Source organism: Salmo salar, chromosome 02, assembly GCF_965601325.2.
Source record: "Salmo salar chromosome 02, fSalSal1, whole genome shotgun sequence".
Taxonomy (NCBI): Eukaryota; Metazoa; Chordata; class Actinopteri; order Salmoniformes; family Salmonidae; genus Salmo; species Salmo salar.
The window spans coordinates 31,746,875-31,768,750 of record NC_138292.1 but is presented as its reverse complement, the minus strand read 5'-3'; the positions used below and the strand labels follow the sequence as shown (position 1 = coordinate 31,768,750).

General features: G+C 41.9%; 1 protein-coding gene across 1 annotated transcript; it reads left to right on the top strand.

Moving 5' to 3' along the window:
• The first annotated feature begins 3,361 nt into the window (after positions 1-3,361).
• On the top strand, positions 3,362-21,780 carry LOC106579779 (phosphatidylserine lipase ABHD16A). Its single transcript, XM_014159948.3, has 19 exons — positions 3,362-3,521; positions 3,929-3,985; positions 4,242-4,308; positions 4,638-4,724; positions 5,064-5,149; positions 5,354-5,427; positions 5,615-5,725; positions 8,011-8,125; positions 9,728-9,829; positions 9,924-9,987; positions 10,190-10,239; positions 10,598-10,721; positions 10,923-11,027; positions 11,258-11,321; positions 14,909-14,965; positions 15,071-15,133; positions 18,416-18,591; positions 19,402-19,448; positions 19,880-21,780. Exons 1-19 carry the CDS (start codon positions 3,420-3,422, stop codon positions 19,961-19,963), a joined length of 1,635 nt encoding a protein of 544 aa, XP_014015423.1. The 5' UTR covers positions 3,362-3,419; the 3' UTR covers positions 19,964-21,780.
• Positions 21,781-21,876: the final 96 nt, after the last annotated feature.

Below are 21,876 nucleotides of genomic sequence, written 5' to 3'. Positions count from 1 at the left end.
GATTGTGGAGGCCAGGTCATCTGATGCAGCACTCCATCACTCTCCTTCTTGTTCAAATAGCCCTTACACAGCCTGGAGGTGTGTTTTGGGTCATTGTCCTGTTGAAAACAAATGATAGTCCCACTAAGTGCAAACCAGATGGGATGGCGTATCGCTGCAGAATGTTGTGGTAGCCACGCTGGTTAAGTGTGCCTTGAATTCTATATAAATCACTGACAGTGTCACCAACAAAGCACACTCACACCATCACACCTCCTCCCTCCATGCTTCATGGTGGGAACCACTCATGCGGAGATCATCTGTTCACCTACTCTGCGTCTCACAAAGACACGGCGGTTGGAACCAAAAATCTCAAATTTGGACTCATCAGACCAAAGGACAGATTTCCACCGGTCTAATGTCCATTGCTTGTGTTTCTTGGCCCAAGCAAGTCTCTTCTTATTATTGGTGTCCTTTAGTAATGGTTTCTTTGCAGCAATTTGACCATGAAGGCCTGATTGACGCAGTCTCCTATGAACAGTTGATGTTGAGATGTGTCTGTTACTTGAACTCTGAAGAATTTATTTGGGCTGCAATTTCTGAGACTGGTAACTCTAATGAACTTATCCTCTGCAGCAGAGATAACTGGGTCTTCCTTTCCTGTGATGGTCCTCATGAGAGATAGTTTCAATATAGCGCTTGATGGTTTTTGCGATTGCACTTGAAGAAACTTTCAAAGTTCTTTAAATTTCCCGCATTGACTGACCTTCATGTCTTAAAGTAATGATGGACTGTCATTTCTCTTTGCTTATTTGAGCTGTTCTTGCCATAATATGGACTTGGTTTTTTACCAAATAGGGCTATCTTCTGTATATCAACCCTACCTTGTCACAACACAACTGATCGGCTCAAACGCATTAAGAAGGAAAGAAATTCCACAAATGAACTTTTAACAAGGCACACCTGTTAATTGACATTTATTCCAGGTGACTACCTCATGAAGCAGGTTGGGAGAATGCCAAGAGTGTGCAAAGCTGTCATCAAGGCAAAGGGTGGCTACTTTGAAGAATCTAAAATCTAAAATATGTTTGGATTTGTTTAACACTTTTTTGGTTACTACATGATTCATATGTGTTATCTCATAGTTTTGATGTCTTCACTACTGTTCTACAATGTCAAAAATAGTACAAATAAATTAAAACCCTGGAATGATTAGGTGTGTCCAAACTTTTGATTGGTACTGTATATGTAAAATGGAATAGAGCAAAGCACAGGCAAAATCCTAGAGGAAAACCTGGTTCAGTCTGCCTTCCAACAGACACTGGGAAACATTCACCTTTCAGTAGGACAATAACCTAAAAAATAACCTAAAAATAGACCAAAAATACACTGGAGTTGCTTACCAACATGACATTGAATGTTTCTGAGTGGCCTAGTTACAGTTTTGACAAAACTCGGCTAGAAAATCTATGGTAAGACTTAAAAATGGCTGTTTAGAAATGCTCAACAACCAACTTGACAGCGCTTAAAGAATTTTAAAAAGAATAATGTGCAAATATTGTACAATCTCTTAGAGACTTGCCCAGAAAGACTCACAGCAGTAATCGCTGCTTAAGGTGATTCTAATGTGTATTGACTCAGGGGTAGGAATACTTATGTACATTTCTGTATTTACTTTTCAATCAATTGGCTTCAATTCCTAAAAACATGTTTTCACTTATTTCATTATGGGTTATTTTGTGTAGATGGGTGAGAAAAAAACATATTGTTTATTAATTTTGAATTCAGGCTGAAACGACAAAATGTGGAATAAGTGGCCATAAGGATAGATCTGGGTTGGGGGAAATGTAAACCTTCACCTTGGACTTTTGGTCTGTCTGTTTCAATAAACATCACCAAATAAACAGGTCAAATTAATCTTAATTGTCTGTAATCAAACCAAATATTATTGTCACAATTGTGTTATTGCAGCATTTATTACAACAGTCAAGTGAAAAATTATTCCTCCTAAAACTCATGCACGGAAAGTGACAAGTTCTTCCGAGAAAGGGCCGAGATGGCGGAAGTGGAAGTGTTGTTTGAAGATGAAAGCGCGTCGAGTACAGCTAGTGAGAAAGATGAGTGGACAACAGTGAAGCCCAAGAATGGTACAAAAATGGCAAAAATTGTTGTGGAAAAGGACTCTGATGAGTTGTTGCTTGTTGGAGTACGTTTTTTTGATAAATATGTTCATTTGGGAAACCCTTTTGAAGTCACGAGGATTGTGAAGAAGGTGTTGGGAAAAGTGGATGCAGTCAAAGTAACCAGGAGTGGTATGGTGTTAAGCACGTTGTGACATCTGCTGATGTAAAAAGGACTTTATAAATACATTCGATTTGATATCGTGTGTATCTAAAGAGCAAAGGGAGCGTGCATTGTGGCTTGTGAAATTATCGATGCATGAAGTGGACAGCTTTGATTTTTGGAGCAGGGCACTGGTAAAAGGTGTTATCTCTGGCATCCCATTGGACATTGCTAATCAATATCTTAGGCAAACAATTCCAGGAGTAGTTAATGCTTGACCCGTATGGAGAATGGGGGAAAAGGAGCAAAGTTTATCTGTATTATTGATGTTTGATGAAGAGTTTCTACCACTCTATGTAAAGCTGGGATATATAAGATACCCCATAAGAGCGTTCGTGCAACACCCGAAGCAATGCAAGAAATTTAGAAAGTTGTAGTTTGGCCACGCTTCAAGTGTTTTCAGGTGGAAGGAATATGCTATTGAAGAGTCTGTGAATGTAAAATGTTGCAACTGTGGTGGGGATCATATTCCCGAATTCCCAGAGTGCCCTGTTAGGGTGAAAACAGTTGAGGTGTCAAGGATCAGGGCTGTACAGCAAATATCTTATATGGAGGCGGTGAAGAGAGTTGAAGGGGAAACAGCCCACAGTTCTGAAGAAGATATGGCCATGGATGCACCGCAACCTGTTGCAAATGTTAAACATCAAAGTGATCTGGATACACTTATTGTAAAGAAGGTAGATTTTGTAGCATTTATAGCCACAGTTATTAATTGTACTGCACAAGTGTCCAAGAAGCTGGACATCATTACATCTGTACAGCTGAGAAGACTTCATGGCAGATGCACTGCAAGGACTACTGTCGCCAGAAAATATGCCACCCTCACAGGATCCTTCTGAGCCTGTGTTAAGTACCTGATTAGAACAGAAAACCATGCTGATGTAGTTTAATTCAAAATGTGTTATTGATAGTTGGTATGGATTTATTTTTACCCTCCATTATTCCCTTTTTTGGATATTTATTATCCACCAGTACAGTAGGTGGCGGAATGCACATATAATTGTTGCGAACGCTATTATACCGAAGAAGAAAACGCTTGGACTTCGTATGTTTGGAATTTACGTCCTGTGTCGGCTGCCGTAGCTACCGGAGGAAGAATGGCCGGCTGGATGTGGTTTCGCTGCTTTTTGGGGCCTCATCTCCAGAGAGTGCACCGTTCACAGGGGGAGTCCCGACCCGAAGGAAGAGCAGGGAGGAGGGTAGGCTCACGGCAGATACCGTGCTTGTGTTTGTGACCGACCCAGGAAGAGATAGAAATGCAACTTTGTCCAACACTAGCAATAGTTCGCGCTCCGGTCAGGACGTGTTATTGAAACTGCTGTCAGTCACTGAATGATAGAGGTGACAATGTGAAAAATGATGCGTAGTTAACACATTTGGGAATGTTCAGCTAGATACCAGGAGAATCAAGTATAATGACTATCTTTGCGTTGTTGCAGGAGAGCATGCTACCAAGCACGTAACCCAAGTCATTGCTAGCTATGCTAGGTAGCTAACGTTAGCTCTACTAGCTAGGCAGGGAGATCATTGCACTTATCCATAGCTGGCTTGGCTAGTCACCACTCATTTAGCAGCTAACTACTTTCCCCTTATCTTACAACCCCAGGGATGGACTTATCAACCCAAGAGCCTGGAGAAACACACTGACAGCATCCTCGGATGGGTCAGTATATAACTAGCAAGTTACCACAAGTTGTAGTATCTAATTGTTGGTCATGACTCTGTTTTGATTAGCCAGAGAACAAACTCTATATTACTATTACATGCAGTGGCCTGCACTGTAATACACAACCTTTTGATCTTTGTTTTTGCATAAATTGAAGCCACAAGTAGCACACTCGCATAGCTATACTGGTAGTCTATACATTCTCATACTTTGTGTTGAGATGTAACTGTTCTCTTGTGTGTTCTCCGTCCAGGCATCAGCTTTGTGGTCTCTGTCATACTACAGCTCCCCTCTCGTCCTCTGCTACCTTTACAGAAAAGGTAGTGTGTGTGTGTGTGTGTGTGTGTGTGTGTGTGTGTGTGTGTGTGTGTGTGTGTGTGTGTGTGTGTGTTCACTCACTCATGCGATATGAAAGGTAATAAAAATGACTCATGCAGTAATGCTCTTATTTGGTTTAACTATTAATACCGCCCAGCTGTAGTGTAGTAGATAAGTATTGGTACTGGCTAGTGATGATATGGTTTGACATAGGACATTTGTGCATGCTTGATTGCGAAAGAGTGCAAGAAAGCGGGAGCAAATGGGTATTACTAACCTAGTTGTTTGTGTGTATAGTGTTCGTAGGCCAAAGCGTTGCTGTGTGTTTCAGGGTACATCTGCAGCAGTAAGCTGGTCCCAGTCAGTCAGTATGTGGGAACAGTAATGGTTTGTCTGCTGGGAGTCGCCTGTCTGAGAGGTGAGAACTTTACCACTCTTTTTACTGAACTTGTATTGCTCTTCCTGGATTGGTCTGGTTTGAGAAATCCTCTGTGTTCAATGGATTTGTTTCTCCCCATAAAATATTATAACATCTCAAAACCTAATTGTAGAGAATGTAGTGTCTGGTGTTCTTCATCTACTACACAGACATTTGATTGTGTGTGACTAGGCTGCCGGCAACTACGATTGCATTCCTGTGATGTTCCGATTTCACACACTGACTCCCTCACAAGGTGTGGGTCTATCAGGTACACTAAGTACACCCCTGAGACTCTCTGGCACTCTCTGCTTCTCTCTCCCTTCCCCTCTCTCTCAGGTTGGGGACGGTGGAGGAACTCAGAGTATCAACAGTTCATCTCCATTCTGGAGGAAACCAGGAAGAACCACACGCCTAGCAACAAGGTAACACTGTTATGGCAACAGCTGGGCTGCGTCTCAAATGACACCCTCCCTATTCCCCATTTGGTGCATTATGTCTAACCAGTACCCTTTATGTCATTTGATATTATTCTCAGGCCTGTTTTGCTAGTGGTTGTCAATCTTGAATTCAAGAAACAAGCCACAGCTATTCTTTCTGGTCACTAATTTTGAATGTTCTGTCTGTAGAAAAAACTGGCCTGCTATGATTTTGACTTCTCTCACTGGCCGGCAGACTTTAGCTGGGAAGAAGTTAGCAATCCGTGAGTAGTATGTGTGTGTAATTTGCATATTGATGTGAACATTTTACACGCGTGTTAATACACAAGGTGGTACAGTAAATGTAAACAGGATGACTGTGTCTGGGTTATGATTTGAGAGTACGGCTCTATTTTCACTATATAGCTCTTGTTGATTTGTTAATGTCCCTTCTAACATCCTGTGTGACAGGAAGCTGCTGTCTAAGACAGGAGTGTCTCTACTGAAGCCAGAGCCCAAACTAAGAGGGGCAGCAGACAGCGTGCTCAACTCTTTACGCACTCTACCATGCCACATTGTCAGGTATAGACAGACTACAATATCCACAATACACTGTACTCTACCAGGGTGTGACATTACCATTTTTAGCAACTTGTCCTTTGGACAAGTAGGACAGGTTTTTTATTTATTTTTGTATTTATTTTTTAAACTTGTCTGAATGCTCGTCACCTTTTTTTGGGGGGGGGGGGGGACAAGTATGTAACACCATGGGGCAAAAAGGTGACTGAAAATGGTGTTGTATGATGTAAAACATCCTTCATTACTATACATTATCTCCTGCTGTTGAGGCCTTGAGCAGGCACTTAACCCCCCACAAAGTAAAATACTGCACTGATAGGCTACTGTTTAAAACACATGTGGTCCGTCAACCTTCCATCTGGATAGCTACCGGGTGTGCAGACTTTGGATCCAACTCTGCACAAATACACCAGTCAGTTTATCAAGGTCCTGTTGAGCAGCTCATCATTTTTTACAATGTGGTGTGTTCGAGCAGGGCTGGAGCAAAAGCCTGTACACCCAGTAGCTCTCCTGGAATCTCCTGGAGGATGGTTTGTCCACCCTGCAACATTACAATTACAACCAATACTTTCTTTATACAATGATTCCCTCGTTAAATGAACCAGGGATCAAATGGCTACGGTTGGCGAGGTAGCTAACTAAGATGTTTATCTATTTGTAAGGTTAAAATATTCAGTGTTCAGGGAAGATGTTGACAACATTGGAGTTACTTGTCAATTAGGCTATTCTAAGAATATATATATTTTTTACTTTGTTAGAATTACATGGCCAGTATTGAATAGAGGAGAATCCTAGCTAATTTTGAGGGCTTGAGACTGTTTTACAACCAGAGTATGCCGCATTTGGTTTCATCAACTGCACCCGTATCGACTGTGTCCCTCCTCATTTGCGGTTATACACAAGTGCCAGTGGAAAGTTATTTTAGGACATCGGACATGTCAATGACATTAATACATGCTAAGTAGTTAACTAGCAAGATAACCAGCCAAACTACACTATGTTTTGAATTGTCTATCTAGTTAGTCTGTTGTATATCATTATTTTACCTGCTACGAAAGTCTCTCCTCTGGCAACAGCCCGCTGGCACACGCGGCCCACTGGCACCATGACACCATGAGTTTTCCAGGATTTTCATTGCTGACCAAAAATGAGCCATAAGTGGGCAAATGACTCACTAACAAGCAATGAATATCAACAAATGTGCACATGCGGCTCGCTTTTATCTCAAAAACGCATCTCTCGACTGCCTGATTGAAAGACTACTCGTGCCTGTCAATGCAGGCTTTCAATAATTATACTCTGATGCGCTCTGCATAGATCAGGAGAACAGTGTGTAACACTGCATCTGGAAGACACAGATCCAATTCTGAATGGAGAACCCTAATTTATATTGGGATTATTTTACTTGTCCATTCGGACAACTTAAATCTATATTCTTATTGTCCGTCTTTAAAAAGAAAATGTACTTGCCCCAGACAAGCGTTAACGTCAACTTGACATCTGTGGCATTGTGTACTGGGGACAATAAAAGGCCACACAACAAGGTGCACCTGTGTAAGGATCATACTGTTTAATCAGCTTCTTGATATACCACACCTGTCAGGTGGATGGATTATCTTGGCAAAGGAGAAATGCTCACTAACAAAGATGTCAACAAATTTGTCCAGAGAATTGGAGAGAAAAGCTTTTTCTAAGTATGGAACATTTCTGGGATCTTTTATTTCAGCTCATGAAACATGGGACCAACACTTTACATGTTGCGTTTTTATATTTTTGTTCAGTGGAAATGCATTATATTCTACGACATCGTCAGGTACTAAACTAAATGCACTATATTCTACCATACCACATAATCGGGTACTAAACTAAATGCACTATATTCTACCATACCACATAATCAGGTACTAAACTAAATACATTATATTCTACCACATCGTCAGGTACTAAACTAAATGCACTATATTCTACCATACCACATAATCAGGTACTAAACTAAATACATTATATTCTACCACATCAGGCACTAAACCAAATACACTATATTCTACCATGCCACATCGTAAGGTATAAACACTCAATAGACTACAATATACCACACTACCATGCAACATAGTCAGATATTGTACTACACAGGTCATAATGTAACTAACTACTGTTTCTATCACTGTCTCTCTGCGTCACACTGTTATAGCAGGCAGGCTTGGTATATTTGATTGATATTACATTACTGCCTGCTAGCCCACTGACGCTACCTTTTCTCTCCCCTTCCTCTTTCTCCTCTTCTCTAGTTTTCTGATTGCCCACTCATTTGGGAGGAGGATGCTGTACCCTGGGTCTGTACTCCTACTGCAAAGGGCTATGAGACCCATGCTACAACAGGGCCAGGCTAGACTTATAGAAGAGGTGAGTCACCACACACACCCCACAGTAGGGTCAGGTTACATTCATTTACAATAGTTCATGCATTCATATACAGTGGATTCGGAAATATACAGACCCCTTTTCCCACATTTTGTTATCAATCTACACACAATACTCCATAATGACAAAGCGAAAATAGGTTTTTAGTATTCAGACCTTTTGCTATGAGACTTGAAATTGAGCTCAGGTGCATCCTGTTTCCATTAATCATCCTTGATGTTTCTACAACTTGATTGGAGCCCACCTGTGGTAAATTAAATTGATTGGACATGATTTGGAAATGCACACACCTGTCTATATATGGTCCCACAGTTGACAGTGCATGTCAGAGCAAAAACAAGGAATTGTCTGTAGAGCTCCGAGACAGGACTGTGCCGAGACACAGATCTGGGGAAGGGTACCAAAAAACAAAACATTTCTGCAGCATTGAAGGTCCCCAATAACACAGTGGCCTCCATTCATAAATGGAAGAAGTTTGGAACCCCCAAGAGAAGGGCCTTGGTCAGGGAGGTGACCAAGAATCCAATGATCACTCTGACAGATCTCCAGAGTTCCTCTGTGGAGATGGGAGAACCTTCCAGAAGGACAACCATCTCTGCAGCACTCCACCAATCAGGCCTTTCTGGTAGAGTGGCCAGACGGAAGCCACTCCTCAGCAAAAAGCACATGACAGCCTGCTTGGAGTTTGCCAAAATGTACCTAAAGGTCTCTCAGACCATGACAAACAAGATTCTCTGGTCTGATGAAGCCAGATTGAACATTTTGGCCTGAATGCCAAGCATCGCGTCTGGAGGAAACCTGGCACCATCCCAACAGTGAAGCATGGTGGTGGCAGTATCATGCTGTGGGGATGCTTTTCAATGGCAGGGACTGGAAGACTAATCAGGATCGAGGGAAAGATGAAGGGAGCAAAGTACAGAGAGATCCTTGATGAAAACCTGCTCCAAAGCACTCAGAACCTCTGACTGGGATGACGGTTCACCTTCCAACAGGACAACGACCTGAAACACACAGCCAAGACAACGCAGGAGTGGCTTCTGGACAAGTCTCTGAATGTCAGTGAACGGGCCAGCCGGAGCCCGGACTTGAACCTGATCAAACATCTCTGGAGAGACCTAATAATAGTTGTGCAGCGACACTCCCCATCCAACCTGACAGAGCTTGAGAGGATCTTCAGAGAAGAATGGGAGAAACTCTCCAAATACAGGTGTGCCAAACTTGTAGCGTCATACCCAAGAAGACTGAAGGCTGTAATCTCTGCCAAAGGTGCTTCAACAAAGCACTGAGTAAAGGGTCTGAATATTTATGTAAATGTAATATTTCAGTTATTTATTTTTATAAATTTGCAAACATTTCTAACAACCTGTTTTTGCTTTGTCATTATGGTGTATTGTCTAGATTGATGAGGGGGAAAAACGATTTAATCCATTTTAGATTAAGGCTGTAACAAAATGTGGGAAAAGTCAAGGGGTCTGAATACTTTCTGAATGCAATGTATGCAACCTTTCGCTTATAGAACTGCTTAACTTAAGTTTCTCTCTTCCGATCCGTTTCTGTACCTCCCTCCCTCTTCTCTGTGTGCAGTGTGAGGGCCAGAGGAACAAGCTGGTGGCGTGTGATGGGAATGAGATTGATACCATGTTTGTGGACCGCAGGAGAGACGAAGGACAGCACGGACAGACTCTGGTAAGGACCTGCTCTAGGCTCTATGAACCATCATAACAACATTACCCGGGGTTCCATGTGAGGTCTATAGTGTTTGCTGTATGTCCTGCTGTAGGTGATCTGCTGTGAGGGGAACGCAGGCTTCTATGAGGTGGGCTGTATGAACACTCCATTGGAAGGTAAGGAACCTCTGTCTGACACTTTTTTTACACATCAGAAATACTTCTTTTTTTTTACTTCCTTCCTCTCATCTTACTTACCATCCTTCCTTCCTCCCTTCGTTGTAAAGACCACTGTTCATACATGGTTGTTAACATATTCCCATAACCTGTTAAATTCAAACTAGAGCAGTATAAAACTGTTTGTCTGTCTGTGTTGCAGGTGGATACTCAGTGCTTGGCTGGAACCACCCTGGCTTTGCAGGAAGCACGGTAAGCCTTAGTGTCCCTCGCTCTTCCCCATCACGCTTTTGTGTGAACTTACCAGCGTATTTCAATGGCATTATTAGGCAAGTTTGTCTTATGTGGAAAGTCTGGTTTGTCTACACGGGTCATTCATAGAGGATGTTGGAAGACACACAGGGTTGTGGGTTCGATTCCCACAGGGGACCAGCAAGTAAATGTAGGAAAATGTATCCACTCACTACTGAGTTGATAAGAGCGCCTGCTAAATTACTAAAATGTCTGTGTTAGCAGCAGATTTGTTTCTGTCTCAAAATGTGCATTGACATGAAAGTAAATGTAAAACAATAACTCTTCATTCCCCTATCCACTCCCTTATTTCTCTCAGGGCGTACCGTTCCCCCAGAATGAGGCCAATGCCATGGATGTAGTGATCCAGTTTGCAGTTCACAAGCTGGGCTTCCAGCTCAGTGACATAGTGGTGTATGCCTGGTCCATAGGGGGATTCACAGGTATGGACCCTACTGGTATATGCAGTTTGACTACCCTAGTTTGTTGGGGAATGAGTTGACCAATTTCACCAACATACTGTAAGCACCACTTATTTCTCCCCCCTCATCATTTTCTCTCCATCTCGTGCTTCTCTCTCACCCTCTCTCTCCTCCTCAACTCTCATACTTCCTTTTCTCGGTCTATATATTTCTCTCTCTCAGCCAGTTGGGCGGTGATGTCCTATCCAGAGATCCAAGCGCTGGTGTTGGATGCCTCCTTTGATGACCTGCTGCCTCTGGCCCTCAAGGTCATGCCCGACAGCTGGAGTGAGTCTCGCGCAGGGGTCATAGGTCAAGGCGTGGAAAAGACCAATGATGTCATATAAACAGAAATGTATTATGTCTTTGGATGACACTTTTTTTTCCTATTATGAGATATATTCTTTAAGAAGTGAATAGTCACTCTAGATAAGAGCATCTCCTAAAGGCCTGAGGTGTGTGTCTGTGTAAGGGCTGTGTTTGGTTCAGGATCTGACAATGAAAACGGTGTGTTTCAGGGCCGCTGGTGACACACACAGTCAGGCAGTATATGAACCTCAACAGCGCAGATCAGCTCTGCAAGTAAGTGCAACACTCTTTACTCACACACACTTTGCGTGTCTGTGACTGACACAAACATATCAGCCATGGAAAATATGGGGCAAATCTATTTGAATTTAATCACTTTTTGACAGCATCCCATTTGATTTGAACAACACTTTCCATATATGTTTACCTATGGAAGAAGTGGTCAGAAAGGGACTTTTTGGACCTGAATGCCAAAATATTCAGGAGAATAAAGATACTCAAAGTTGATCTATACTCCACCATACCATCAGATAGCCATGTCTTCATCACTGGACCAGATAAACGGTTGAGGTCGATTATCAATTAAAAGCTTAAAAACAGGGTTGTCAAACTATTGTATAAATTCTAGATGTTTATTCCCCCCCCCCCCTTTTTAAAGGGTAGGAAGCATGAGTTTTTACTCACCAATGTAACAAGTGTAGTCAAAGGCATAGTTGTAGTCATGATCTGGTTACCTATGAGTACAAACATGTAGTTATGTTTTTAAGTTATTACATATTTAACTTATTTCCGGATAACTAATAAACTATTCTCAATGTCATATGGATCTACTCTGCTACAGAGTTCGTAGCTACCGAGCTAGAAGATCTCCATCTGGCTAATGTTAGCCACTCCTCATGCTATTCAGACTTTGGCTGTTTTATCTAGTGGGAACCCGTTACCACTGCAGGCTCTGGTGCTTTCTTGCCTTGGGCTCAAAACGAAGAACTCCTACCTGCTTGCTCTAATTGTGAAATACCGTGTCTGTTCTACTTTTTATTTTGTGTACTTTTCACCATGTTCTGTGAAGTAGGCTACGGGAGTTTTGTAACTTTTTCCACCTTGGCTTAGTGCAAGCACACTAGCTGACTGACATGGAATCTAACGTTATCTATTTTGGATTTCGCCCTGGCTGGCTAGCTTGCCGGCTAACATAACTGACATTCTTTGGTTTGGCGTTATGTAGTTTCAAAAAGTTGGTCTACTTTCATGTAAGCTAGGTGTTGGTAGCAACTGGTTTACTCATACAGTGCTAACGTAATGTTAGCAGGCAGATAGGGCTAAGAGTGATGATGATGATGGGGGGGAATCAATAGTTACATATCGAAACATATTTAATTTTTTTACAATGTATTGTTTTGACAAAGTTGCAATATTATTTTTGCGCTAATTGGCTGTATCAGCACCAACTCCAGTATGTTTCCTTCGTTGCTTGTTTTCCACAATTTAGTTATCACTTTTTATTTCTATAACTGATCAAATTTCGTTTTCTTATGGCTCTCTTGTACCTCTGCGGCAGACATATGGTGAACAATAGGTTTGGAACATCGAATTGCAATACATATCATATCGGCACCTAAGTATCTTCTATATAATAGGGAGTAGGCTGGCTTGCTGGGTCCTCCAAATTACATCACACTCCGGAAAAACATTTTCCTTCGTGACTTCAGCATTCTTCGGAACACTGATCAGTTTTATGTTATAACTCCAAAAATAGAAAAGTAAGGTGTACGTTTGCATTGGTACTTTTGATGTGTATTCTAATGCAAATCCATGTTACGTTTATGCTACCTTTAATGTCAATTATCAATTAGCTTAGACCCTATTTTACATAGAGATTTTTGTGTTGAAACACAACATGCTCTTGAATACAGGGTGGGTGTCATTTTAATCATAGAAATATAATTAATAGAATGGACCTATTCCTTCAGACCACTGCAATTTAGCTGTTACACCATTGACATTTTAACTTCTAATTACTACCACAGATGGCCCCCGGTCCACCCACCGTTGAATGTTAACTTTAATGGTCATACATATTCTATTATCTATATTTCTATTGGTTTTCTATGGCGGATTGACAGTAATTTAAAACAGATATTCCCATTCAAGTCAACATTCTGTGTGGACCACCAACCATCTTTGTGGTACCATTTGAAAGTTGAAATTTCCATTGTATTCACTTTTTTTTTGTGCATTTATCAGCCAAAACATGACACCAACCCTGCATTCTTGTGTTGCATGGTATACTTATAAGGTACGAGGGGGTGTGGTAATATACCACGGCTAAGGGCTGTTCTTATTCACGACTTAACGCTGAGTGCCTGGACACAGCCCTTAGCTGTGGTATATTGGCCATATATCACAACCCCCCCGAGGTGCCTTATTGCTATTTTAAACTGGTTACCAACGTAATTAGAGCAGTAAAAATAAATGTTTTTGTCATACCCATGGTATACGATCTGATTTACCATGGCAGTCAGCCAATCAGCATTCAGGGCCTTTTTCAATACTAGAACATGAAAAATGGTTTGGTACTAGAATTTGTTACATTCAGTACTTCTGTCAAATCTGACTCGCGGATCAAGTCTGTCTGTCAGCGCAGCTAATGTAAAGGTACGTCTCTCCCAAGGATGATCTATTGCCTCAGTGAAGTGAAATGATATGGTGTGCTAATACGGCTCCGACGGGCCGCCCCCCCCCTCCCCCTGTGAATGACGTCATTACTGGTTAGACACAGCGCACAGTTTTATCAAATAAGCTACTTCTATGTGTAACTCAATATTAGGAAGGTGTTCTTAATGTTTTGTACACTGTGTATAGGCCTAGGTTACAACTTGATTTACCCAGTTTATCAATAGAGATTAACCATTCAAATAAATTACCGTTATATAAATAGATGAGTAAAAACCAAGTAAAATTGATTGCTATGTATGGATTAATCAATCAATTATACAGTCTCTGAAAAATGCTGCCGTAAAAACGTTAAAATCTAATTATATTGAATTTAAAAGATGCCCAACGATTGAACAGAGCAGTCAGTAGCTGAGTTTGTCTGGATCAAGTGCCATTCTGTGACTGGCTAATATTCATTTGTTTGGTGTTGAGTATCGTGATACTAGTCCTGGTATCTGTATTGAAGTCAAAATTCTGGTACCGTGACCACTACTGTATTCGAGCATGTTGTCTCAACCGGGCACAACAAATGTTTTTTTTATTAATTAATTTAACCTTTTATTTAACTAGGCAAGTCAGTTAAGAACGTTCTTATTTACAATGATGGCCTACCCTGGTCAAACCTGGACGATGCTGGGCCAATTGTGCGCCGCCCTATGGGACTCCCAATCACGGCCGGATGTGATGCAGCCTAGAACATCAGATGAAAAGTAGGGTATAAGCTACAACATATGCAAATATGAAGAACAAAAGAGTTTACAAGTTTTTAGATAATTGTGTTTAAGGTTAAAATGACTATAAAAAAATGTAATTATTTAAGAAATAATAAAGAAGTTGGATAACCCAGTTTTTTTTTTTTTTAAGCTTTTAATTGATTACAACTTACAACTGTTTATCTTTTCCAGTGATGAAGACATGGCTATCTGATGGTATGGTGGGATATGCAAAATAGGTCAACTTTGAGTACCTTTTATCTCCTGAATATTTTGGCATTCAGGTCCAAAAGGACAATTTCTGAGCACTTCTACAATGGGCAAACGTGTATGGGAGGTTTTGTTCAAATCAAAAGGGGTACTGTTTACCCTAAGGGAAGATGGGAGGTTCTGAGTATTTTATGACCCTAACACTCAAGAGTTCTTCCTTAGGTACCAGGGACCAGTGCTTCTGATCAGAAGAACCAAAGATGAGATCATTACCACCACGTGAGTCACTATGAAGGCATGAATAAAGAAGACTTGAAGCCTGTTCAGATTACCTCGATTTACCAGCGCATAGTGGCTGGTTTCACTGACGGACTGTTGTTTCAGGGGTCCAGAAGACATCATGTCCAACAGAGGAAACAACCTCCTGCTCAAACTTCTGCAGTTCAGGTTGGTTCTCTGTCTCGAAGACCTCACATAGGCTGTGTATGTCTATGTACACTACAGACCTGATTATCCACAACCTCACACAGACATCTGTGTTGCCTTGTACTACACTGCTCAAAAAAATTAACGGAACACTAAAATAACATCCTAGATCTGAATGAATGAAATAATCTTATTAAATACTTTTTTCTTTACATAGTTGAATGTGCTGACAACAAAATCACACAAAAATAATCAATGGAACTCCAATTTATCAACCCATGGAGGTCTGGATTTGGAGTCACTCAAAATTAAAGTGGAAAACCACACTACAGGTTGATCCAACTTTGATGTAATGTCCTTAAAACAAGTCCAAATGAGGCTCAGTAGTGTGTGTGGCCTCCACGTGACTGTATGACCTCCCTACAACGCCTGGGCATGCTGCTGATGAGGTGGAGGATGGTCTCCTGAGGGATCTCCTCCCAGACCTGGACTAAAGCATCCGCCAACTCCTGGACAGTCTGTGGTGCAACGTGGCGTTGGTGGATGGAGCGAGACATGATGTCCCAGATGTGCTCAATTGGATTCAGGTCTGGGGAACGGGTGGGCCAGTCCATAGCATCAATGCCTTCCTCTTGCAGGAAGTGCTGACACACTCCAGCCACATGAGGTCTAGCATTGTCTTGCATTAGGAGGAACCCAGGGCCAACCGCACCAGCATATGGTCTCACAAGGGGTCTGAGGATCTCATCTCGGTACCTAATGGCAGTCAGGCTACCTCTGGCGAGCACATGGAGGGCTGTGCGGCCCCCCAAAGAAATGCCACCCCACACCATGACTGACCCACCGCCAAACCGGTCATGCTGGAGGATGTTGCAGGCAGCAGAACGTTCTCCACGGCGTCTCCAGACTCTGTCATGTCTGTCACATGTGCTCAGTGTGAACCTGCTTTCATCTGTGAAGAGCACAGGGCGCCAGTGGCGAATTTGCCAATCTTGGTGTTCTCTGGCAAATGCCAAACGTCCTGCACGGTGTTGGGCTGTAAGCACAACCCCCACCTGTGGACGTCGGGCCCTCATACCACCCTCATGGAGTCTGTTTCTGACCGTTTGAGCAGACACATGCACATTTGTGGCCTGCTGGAGGTCATTTTGCAGGGCTCTGGCAGTGCTCCTCCTGCTCCTACTTGCACAAAGGCAGAGGTAGCGGTCCTGCTGCTGGGTTGTTGCCGTCCTACGGCCTCCTCCACGTCTCCTGATGTACTGGCCTGTCTCCTGGTAGCGCCTCCATGCTCTGGACACTACGCTGACAGACACAGCAAACCTTCTTGCCACAGCTCGCATTGATGTGCCATCCTGGATGAGCTGCACTACCTGAGCCACTTGTGTGGGTTGTAGACTCCGTCTCATGCTACCACTAGAGTGAAAGCACCGCCAGCATTCAAAAGTGACCAAAACATCAGCCAGGAAGCATAGGAACTGAGAAGTGGTCTGTGGTCACCACCGGCAGATCCACTCCTTTATTGGGGGTGTCTTGCTAATTGCCTATAATTTCCACCTGTTGTCTATTCCATTTGCACAACAGCATGTGAAATGTATTGTCAATCAGTGTTGCTTCCTAAGTGGACAGTTTGATTTCACAGAAGTGTGATTGACTTGGAGTTACATTGTGTTGTTTAAGTGTTCCCTTTTATTTTTTGGAGCAGTGTATATACAGTTGAAGTCGGAAGTTTACATGCACCTCAGCTAAATACACTTAAACTCCAGTTTTTCACAATTCCTGACATTTAATCCTACAAAAAAGATCTGTCTTAGGTCAGTTAGGATCACCACTTTATTTTAAGAATGTGAAATGTCAGAATAATAGTAGAGTGCTTTATTTCACCTTTCATCACATTCCCAGTGGGTCAGAAGTTCACATACACTCAATTAGTATTTGGTAGCGTTGCCTTTAAATTGTTTAACTTGGGTCAAACTTTTCGGGTAGCCTTCCACAAGCTTCCCGCAATCAGTAGTGTGAATTTTGGCCTATTTTTCTTGACAGAGCTGGTGTAACTTGAGTCAGGTTTGAAGGCCTCCTTGCTCGCACACGCTTTTTCAGTTCTGCCCACAAATTTTCTATGGGATTGAGGTCAGGGTGTTGTGATGGCCACTCCAATACCTTGACTGTGTTGTCCTTAAGCCATTTTGCCACAACTTTGGAAGTATGCTTGGGGTCATTGTCCATTTGGAAGACCCATTTGCGACCAAGCTTTAACTTCCTGACTGATGTCTTGAGATGTTGCTTCAATATATCCACATAATTTTCCATCCTCATGATGCCATATATTTTTTGAAGTGCACCGGTCCCTCCTGCAGCAAAGCACCCCCACAACATGATGCTGCCACCCCCGTGCTTCGCGGTTGGAATGGTGTTCTTTGGCTTGCAAGCCCCTCCCTTTTCCCTCCAAACATAACGATGGTCATTATGGCCAAACAGTTTTATTTCTCCAAAAAGTACCATCTTTGTCCCTATGTGCAGTTGCAAACCATAGTCTGGCTTTTTTATTGTGGTTTTGGAGCAGTGGCTTCTTCCTTGCTGAGCGGCCATTCAGGTTATGTCAATATAGAAGTTGTTTTACTGTGGATATAGATACTTTTGTACCTGTTTCCTCCAGCATCTTCACAAGGTCCTTTGCTGTTGTTCTGGGATTGATAGCACTTTTCACACCAAAGTACGTTCATCTCCTTTCTGAGCGGTTCGACGGCTACGTGGTCCCATGGTGTTTATACTTGCGTACTAATGTTTGTACAGATGAACGTGGTACCTTCAGGCGTTTGGAAATTGCTCCAAGGATGAACCAGACTTTGTTTTCTGAGGTATTGGCTGATTTCTTGATTTTTCTCATGATGTCAAGCAAAGAGGCACTGAGTTTGAAGGTAGGCCTTGAAATACATCCACAGGTACACCTCCAATTGACTCAAATTATGTCAATTAGCCTATCAGACGCATCTAAAGCTATGACATAATTTTATGGAATTTTCCAAGCTGTTTAAAGGCACAGTCAACTTAGTGTATGTAAACTTCTGACCCACTGGAATTGTGATACAGTGAATTATAAGTGAAATAATCTGTCTGTAAACAATCGTTGGAAAAATTACTTGTCACGCACAAAGTAGATGTCCTAACCGATTTGCCAAAACTATAGTTTGTGAACAAGAAATTTGTGGAGTGTATGTAAACTTGCAACTTCAACTGTATACATACACTAGGAACAGAGTGAGCCCTGTGTTTCTGTTTAAACCCTTTCTGATGTCATATCTTCAGGTACCCCAAGGTGATGACAGACGATGGAGTCAGGGCCATCAGAGCATGGCTGGCAGCCTCCAACCCCGTAGAAGAGGCAGCGGTGTACAGTAGCTATGAGGTGGATGATGACTGGTGTGTGTCTGTACTGCAGTCGTATAAGACAGAGAGAGATGTTTTCTTCCCCTGGAGTGTTGGTAAGACTGCTCCTCAAATTACCACACCATTACAGCTGTTTTATTTAGATTATAATCTCCCTAGATGAACTACTTGATGATGGAATTTATTTTGGTCTTTGATTACTGCCCCTTAGACACTACTCTCTGCCAGAGGTGGAAAAAGTACTCAATTGTCATACTTGAGTAAAAGTAACCCAGTAAAATACTACTTTAAGAAAAGTATCAGATTTTAAATGTACTTAAGTACAGTGGTGGAAAAAGTACTAAATTGTTATACTTGAGTAAAAATAAAAGCTATACATCAAATTCCTTATATTTAGTAAACCAGAAGGCACAATTTCCTTTTTTGACAGCTAGGGGCAGCTCCAACACTCAGACATAATTTACAAAGGAAGCATTTATGTTTAGTGAGTCCACCAGATCAGCGGCAGTAGAGATGACCAGGGACGTTCTCTTGATCAGTGTGTGGATTGGACCTTTTTCCTGTAATGCTAAACATTCAAATTGCAACTAGTACTTTTGTGTGTTGGGGAAAATGTATTGAGTAAAAATACAAGTTGTCAAAAATATATATAGTAAAGTACAGATACTCCAAAAAACTACTTAAGTAGTATTTTTACACCACTGCTCTCTGCTGAGATTGTGTATCCATATAAATAAAAAATATTTAACAAGTTGGTTAAGAAGAAATGATTTACAATGGCGGCCTACCAAAAGGCCTATGGGGGATGGGATTAAAAATATAGGACAAAACACATCACGACAGAGACCTATATAACCACACACTTGTGTGTTGTGGTTTTAAGCTTTTCCTGTCTGTTTTGTCAGGTGAGGACATGACACTGGAGGGAAGACGGCAACTGGCTCTTTTCCTGGTGAGAAACCGCTTCTTCCGTTGTTCCTCCTCTCTACAACATGACTTGTTCTATTCCCCCCTCTCCATCAGTGCCTTTCATCTTATGTCTCCTTCACCCCATCCTTTGCTTACCTGTCGCCCCCCCCCCAATGCTGAAGAACACTTGATGTTTCCATAGTAACTAGGTCACCTGTGCTCTCCTTGTGTCTGGTGCAATGTATTTCTATTGACTCTGTGGTTTAAGTAACTTACTACAGCGAATGCTGCTACATTTGTTCTGTGGTGGGCTAATGCCTGTTAAGTACATCTGATTCCCTTTATATGGAAATGGTAAGGAGGTGAGTGAGCTTCCATTAAAGTCAGACAAAAGCAAATCTACAGATTTCCATTGGGAATGTTCTCTCGTTCGTTTCCCCCACATCTCCATCACTTGTTCCCTCCCTTTCTCAGGCACGGAAGTACATGCGGAACTTCGACTCAACTCACTGCACTCCTCTCCCATACTCTGAATTCACTGCCCCTTGGAGACTGTAGAAAGAGGGTTGAAGGATGGATAGAAACGAGAAGCAAAGAGCCTGGCGAGACCAACCAATCAGAGGTTTACAGAGCATGTGTTATATGTATCTATGGGAGGTGTTAAAGGCAGCTTGACCCAGTCGGTATTAGAACGTTGCGACCCTGCCCACTTGTGGGGAAAACAACCTGTGGTTACCCCATAGCAAAAACTTGGCATTTGTCTACTTGTTTTAATCAATTACAAAATGAAATGTAAGAAATGTACATGGCTAAAGATTACTGCTCCATGGCGTTCTCACTACTTAGAAAAATGTAATATTGCCTCATGCCCCTTTTTTATGAAGATGCTAGCGGCCGACCGGAACATCAAGCTAGTCAAGACCAACGTTATACAGCTACAAGTAGTGAGTGGAGTTAAACGAACTATACTAAACAAGTTAAGTCTTACCTGTGATAGCGCTTTCCCCACACATGGCCTGCTTTCCCCACGCCAAATAGCCTGAAGCCACAGGGCTCTTCCTTAACGTGGGAGCATTGCGAACAGTAGGTTGTGATTTTTGACCTTTCTACATGTACATTGAACACAGCAGCTTTTTAGCATGTTTTATTTCTGTACAAAAATAAACTAAGTTGGCTCTTTTACAATGGGGTGAATGGTAAAGAATTGTTGTTTTCACAATGTGGGCGTGGTCTAAGGGAATTCCTTATCGTCTGAGTATAATACCTTGACTATACCGCTCGCGTCGCAAAATACATTTAGAAAGCTATATTATTCAATTATTGCACCCACACTGCTCGCACGTGTCAACGAGCGTTTGTGTTGCCGAGAGGTAAAATAAAGTTACAGGACCCAACCCGGCTGCGCACGTGCGCCATCGTGCATAAATGTATTATTATTTTTTAAGCCTGGAAGGAGGAGAGACGACTAGAAACGATTCGGTTGAGCGTTTTGTGTGTGGATTAATTGTCGAGGTAGAGAACCTTGTGCATTTCAGGTAGAATAACGTTTATGAATTGCCATAAATGTTATGCTTTTCGACCTGTCCCCAAATTAATGTAATTGGTTCAGTTTGTTTTGATATTTTAACCTGAATGTCGTGATCGCGTTTGGTGTGGGGGGACAAAATACATTTATGCACGTTGATGCACGCATGCAGCCGGTTTGGGTTCCGTGTTGTATTGGCTTTGTTCATATTTATAAACTGGGTGGTTCCAGCCCTGAATGCTGATCGGCTGACAGCTATGGTATATCAGACCGTATACCACAACATTTATTTGTACTGCTCTAATTACGTTGATAATGGCAAATCGGGGGGTTGTGATATGGCCAATATACCACAGCTAAGGGCTGTATCCCGGAACTCCGCGTTGCATCATACATGAGAACGGTATATTGACCGTATACCACACCCCCCTCGGGCCTTATTGCTTAAATATACACTGCCGTCCTCAAGAAGCATCTGGTACTATGAGAACTAGATATTTAAAATACTTCCTTCCATGAAATAACCATTTAGCTCTAGGTAATTCATTATTTTTTTAAGTATCCTATTGCCTTTGACTACTACAAGGAAGGAAAGATGCATCCTAAAGGAATGAGGTCTTCTCTCCCTCTGGCTGCATTTAAAAAAAACTGAAGCAGTTATTCCAAATAAATTGGCTTTGAGCCTCAGATTTAGCCTAGACACAAAGCTCTACTTTGTACAGATATAGCCAGGCCATCCTCACTTTCTGAAGCGCTACCTTTTTTTTTTTGCGGACACTCATTATGAACAAAGCTGTATCCTGATAATGCTCTTAATGTTAAATAAAATGTTGACATTTTATTTATGAAACTGCGATCTTACATGTTTTTATTTTTCCTGACCATAACTCAAAGTTCCAGGTCAGGTCACATCCTCAGGAAAAAATCTTGGACCTAATCATTTCAC

Coding starts and splice junctions, on each gene's coding strand:
- LOC106579779 (XM_014159948.3), top strand. CDS start 3,420: ATGGCCGGCTGGATGTGGTTTCGCTGCTTTTTGGGGCCTCATCTCCAG. Junction 5,726..8,010: donor CTACCATGCCACATTGTCAG/GTATAGACAGAC, acceptor CCTCTTCTCTAG/TTTTCTGATTGCCCACTCAT. Junction 10,240..10,597: donor CTGGCTTTGCAGGAAGCACG/GTAAGCCTTAGT, acceptor TATTTCTCTCAG/GGCGTACCGTTCCCCCAGAA.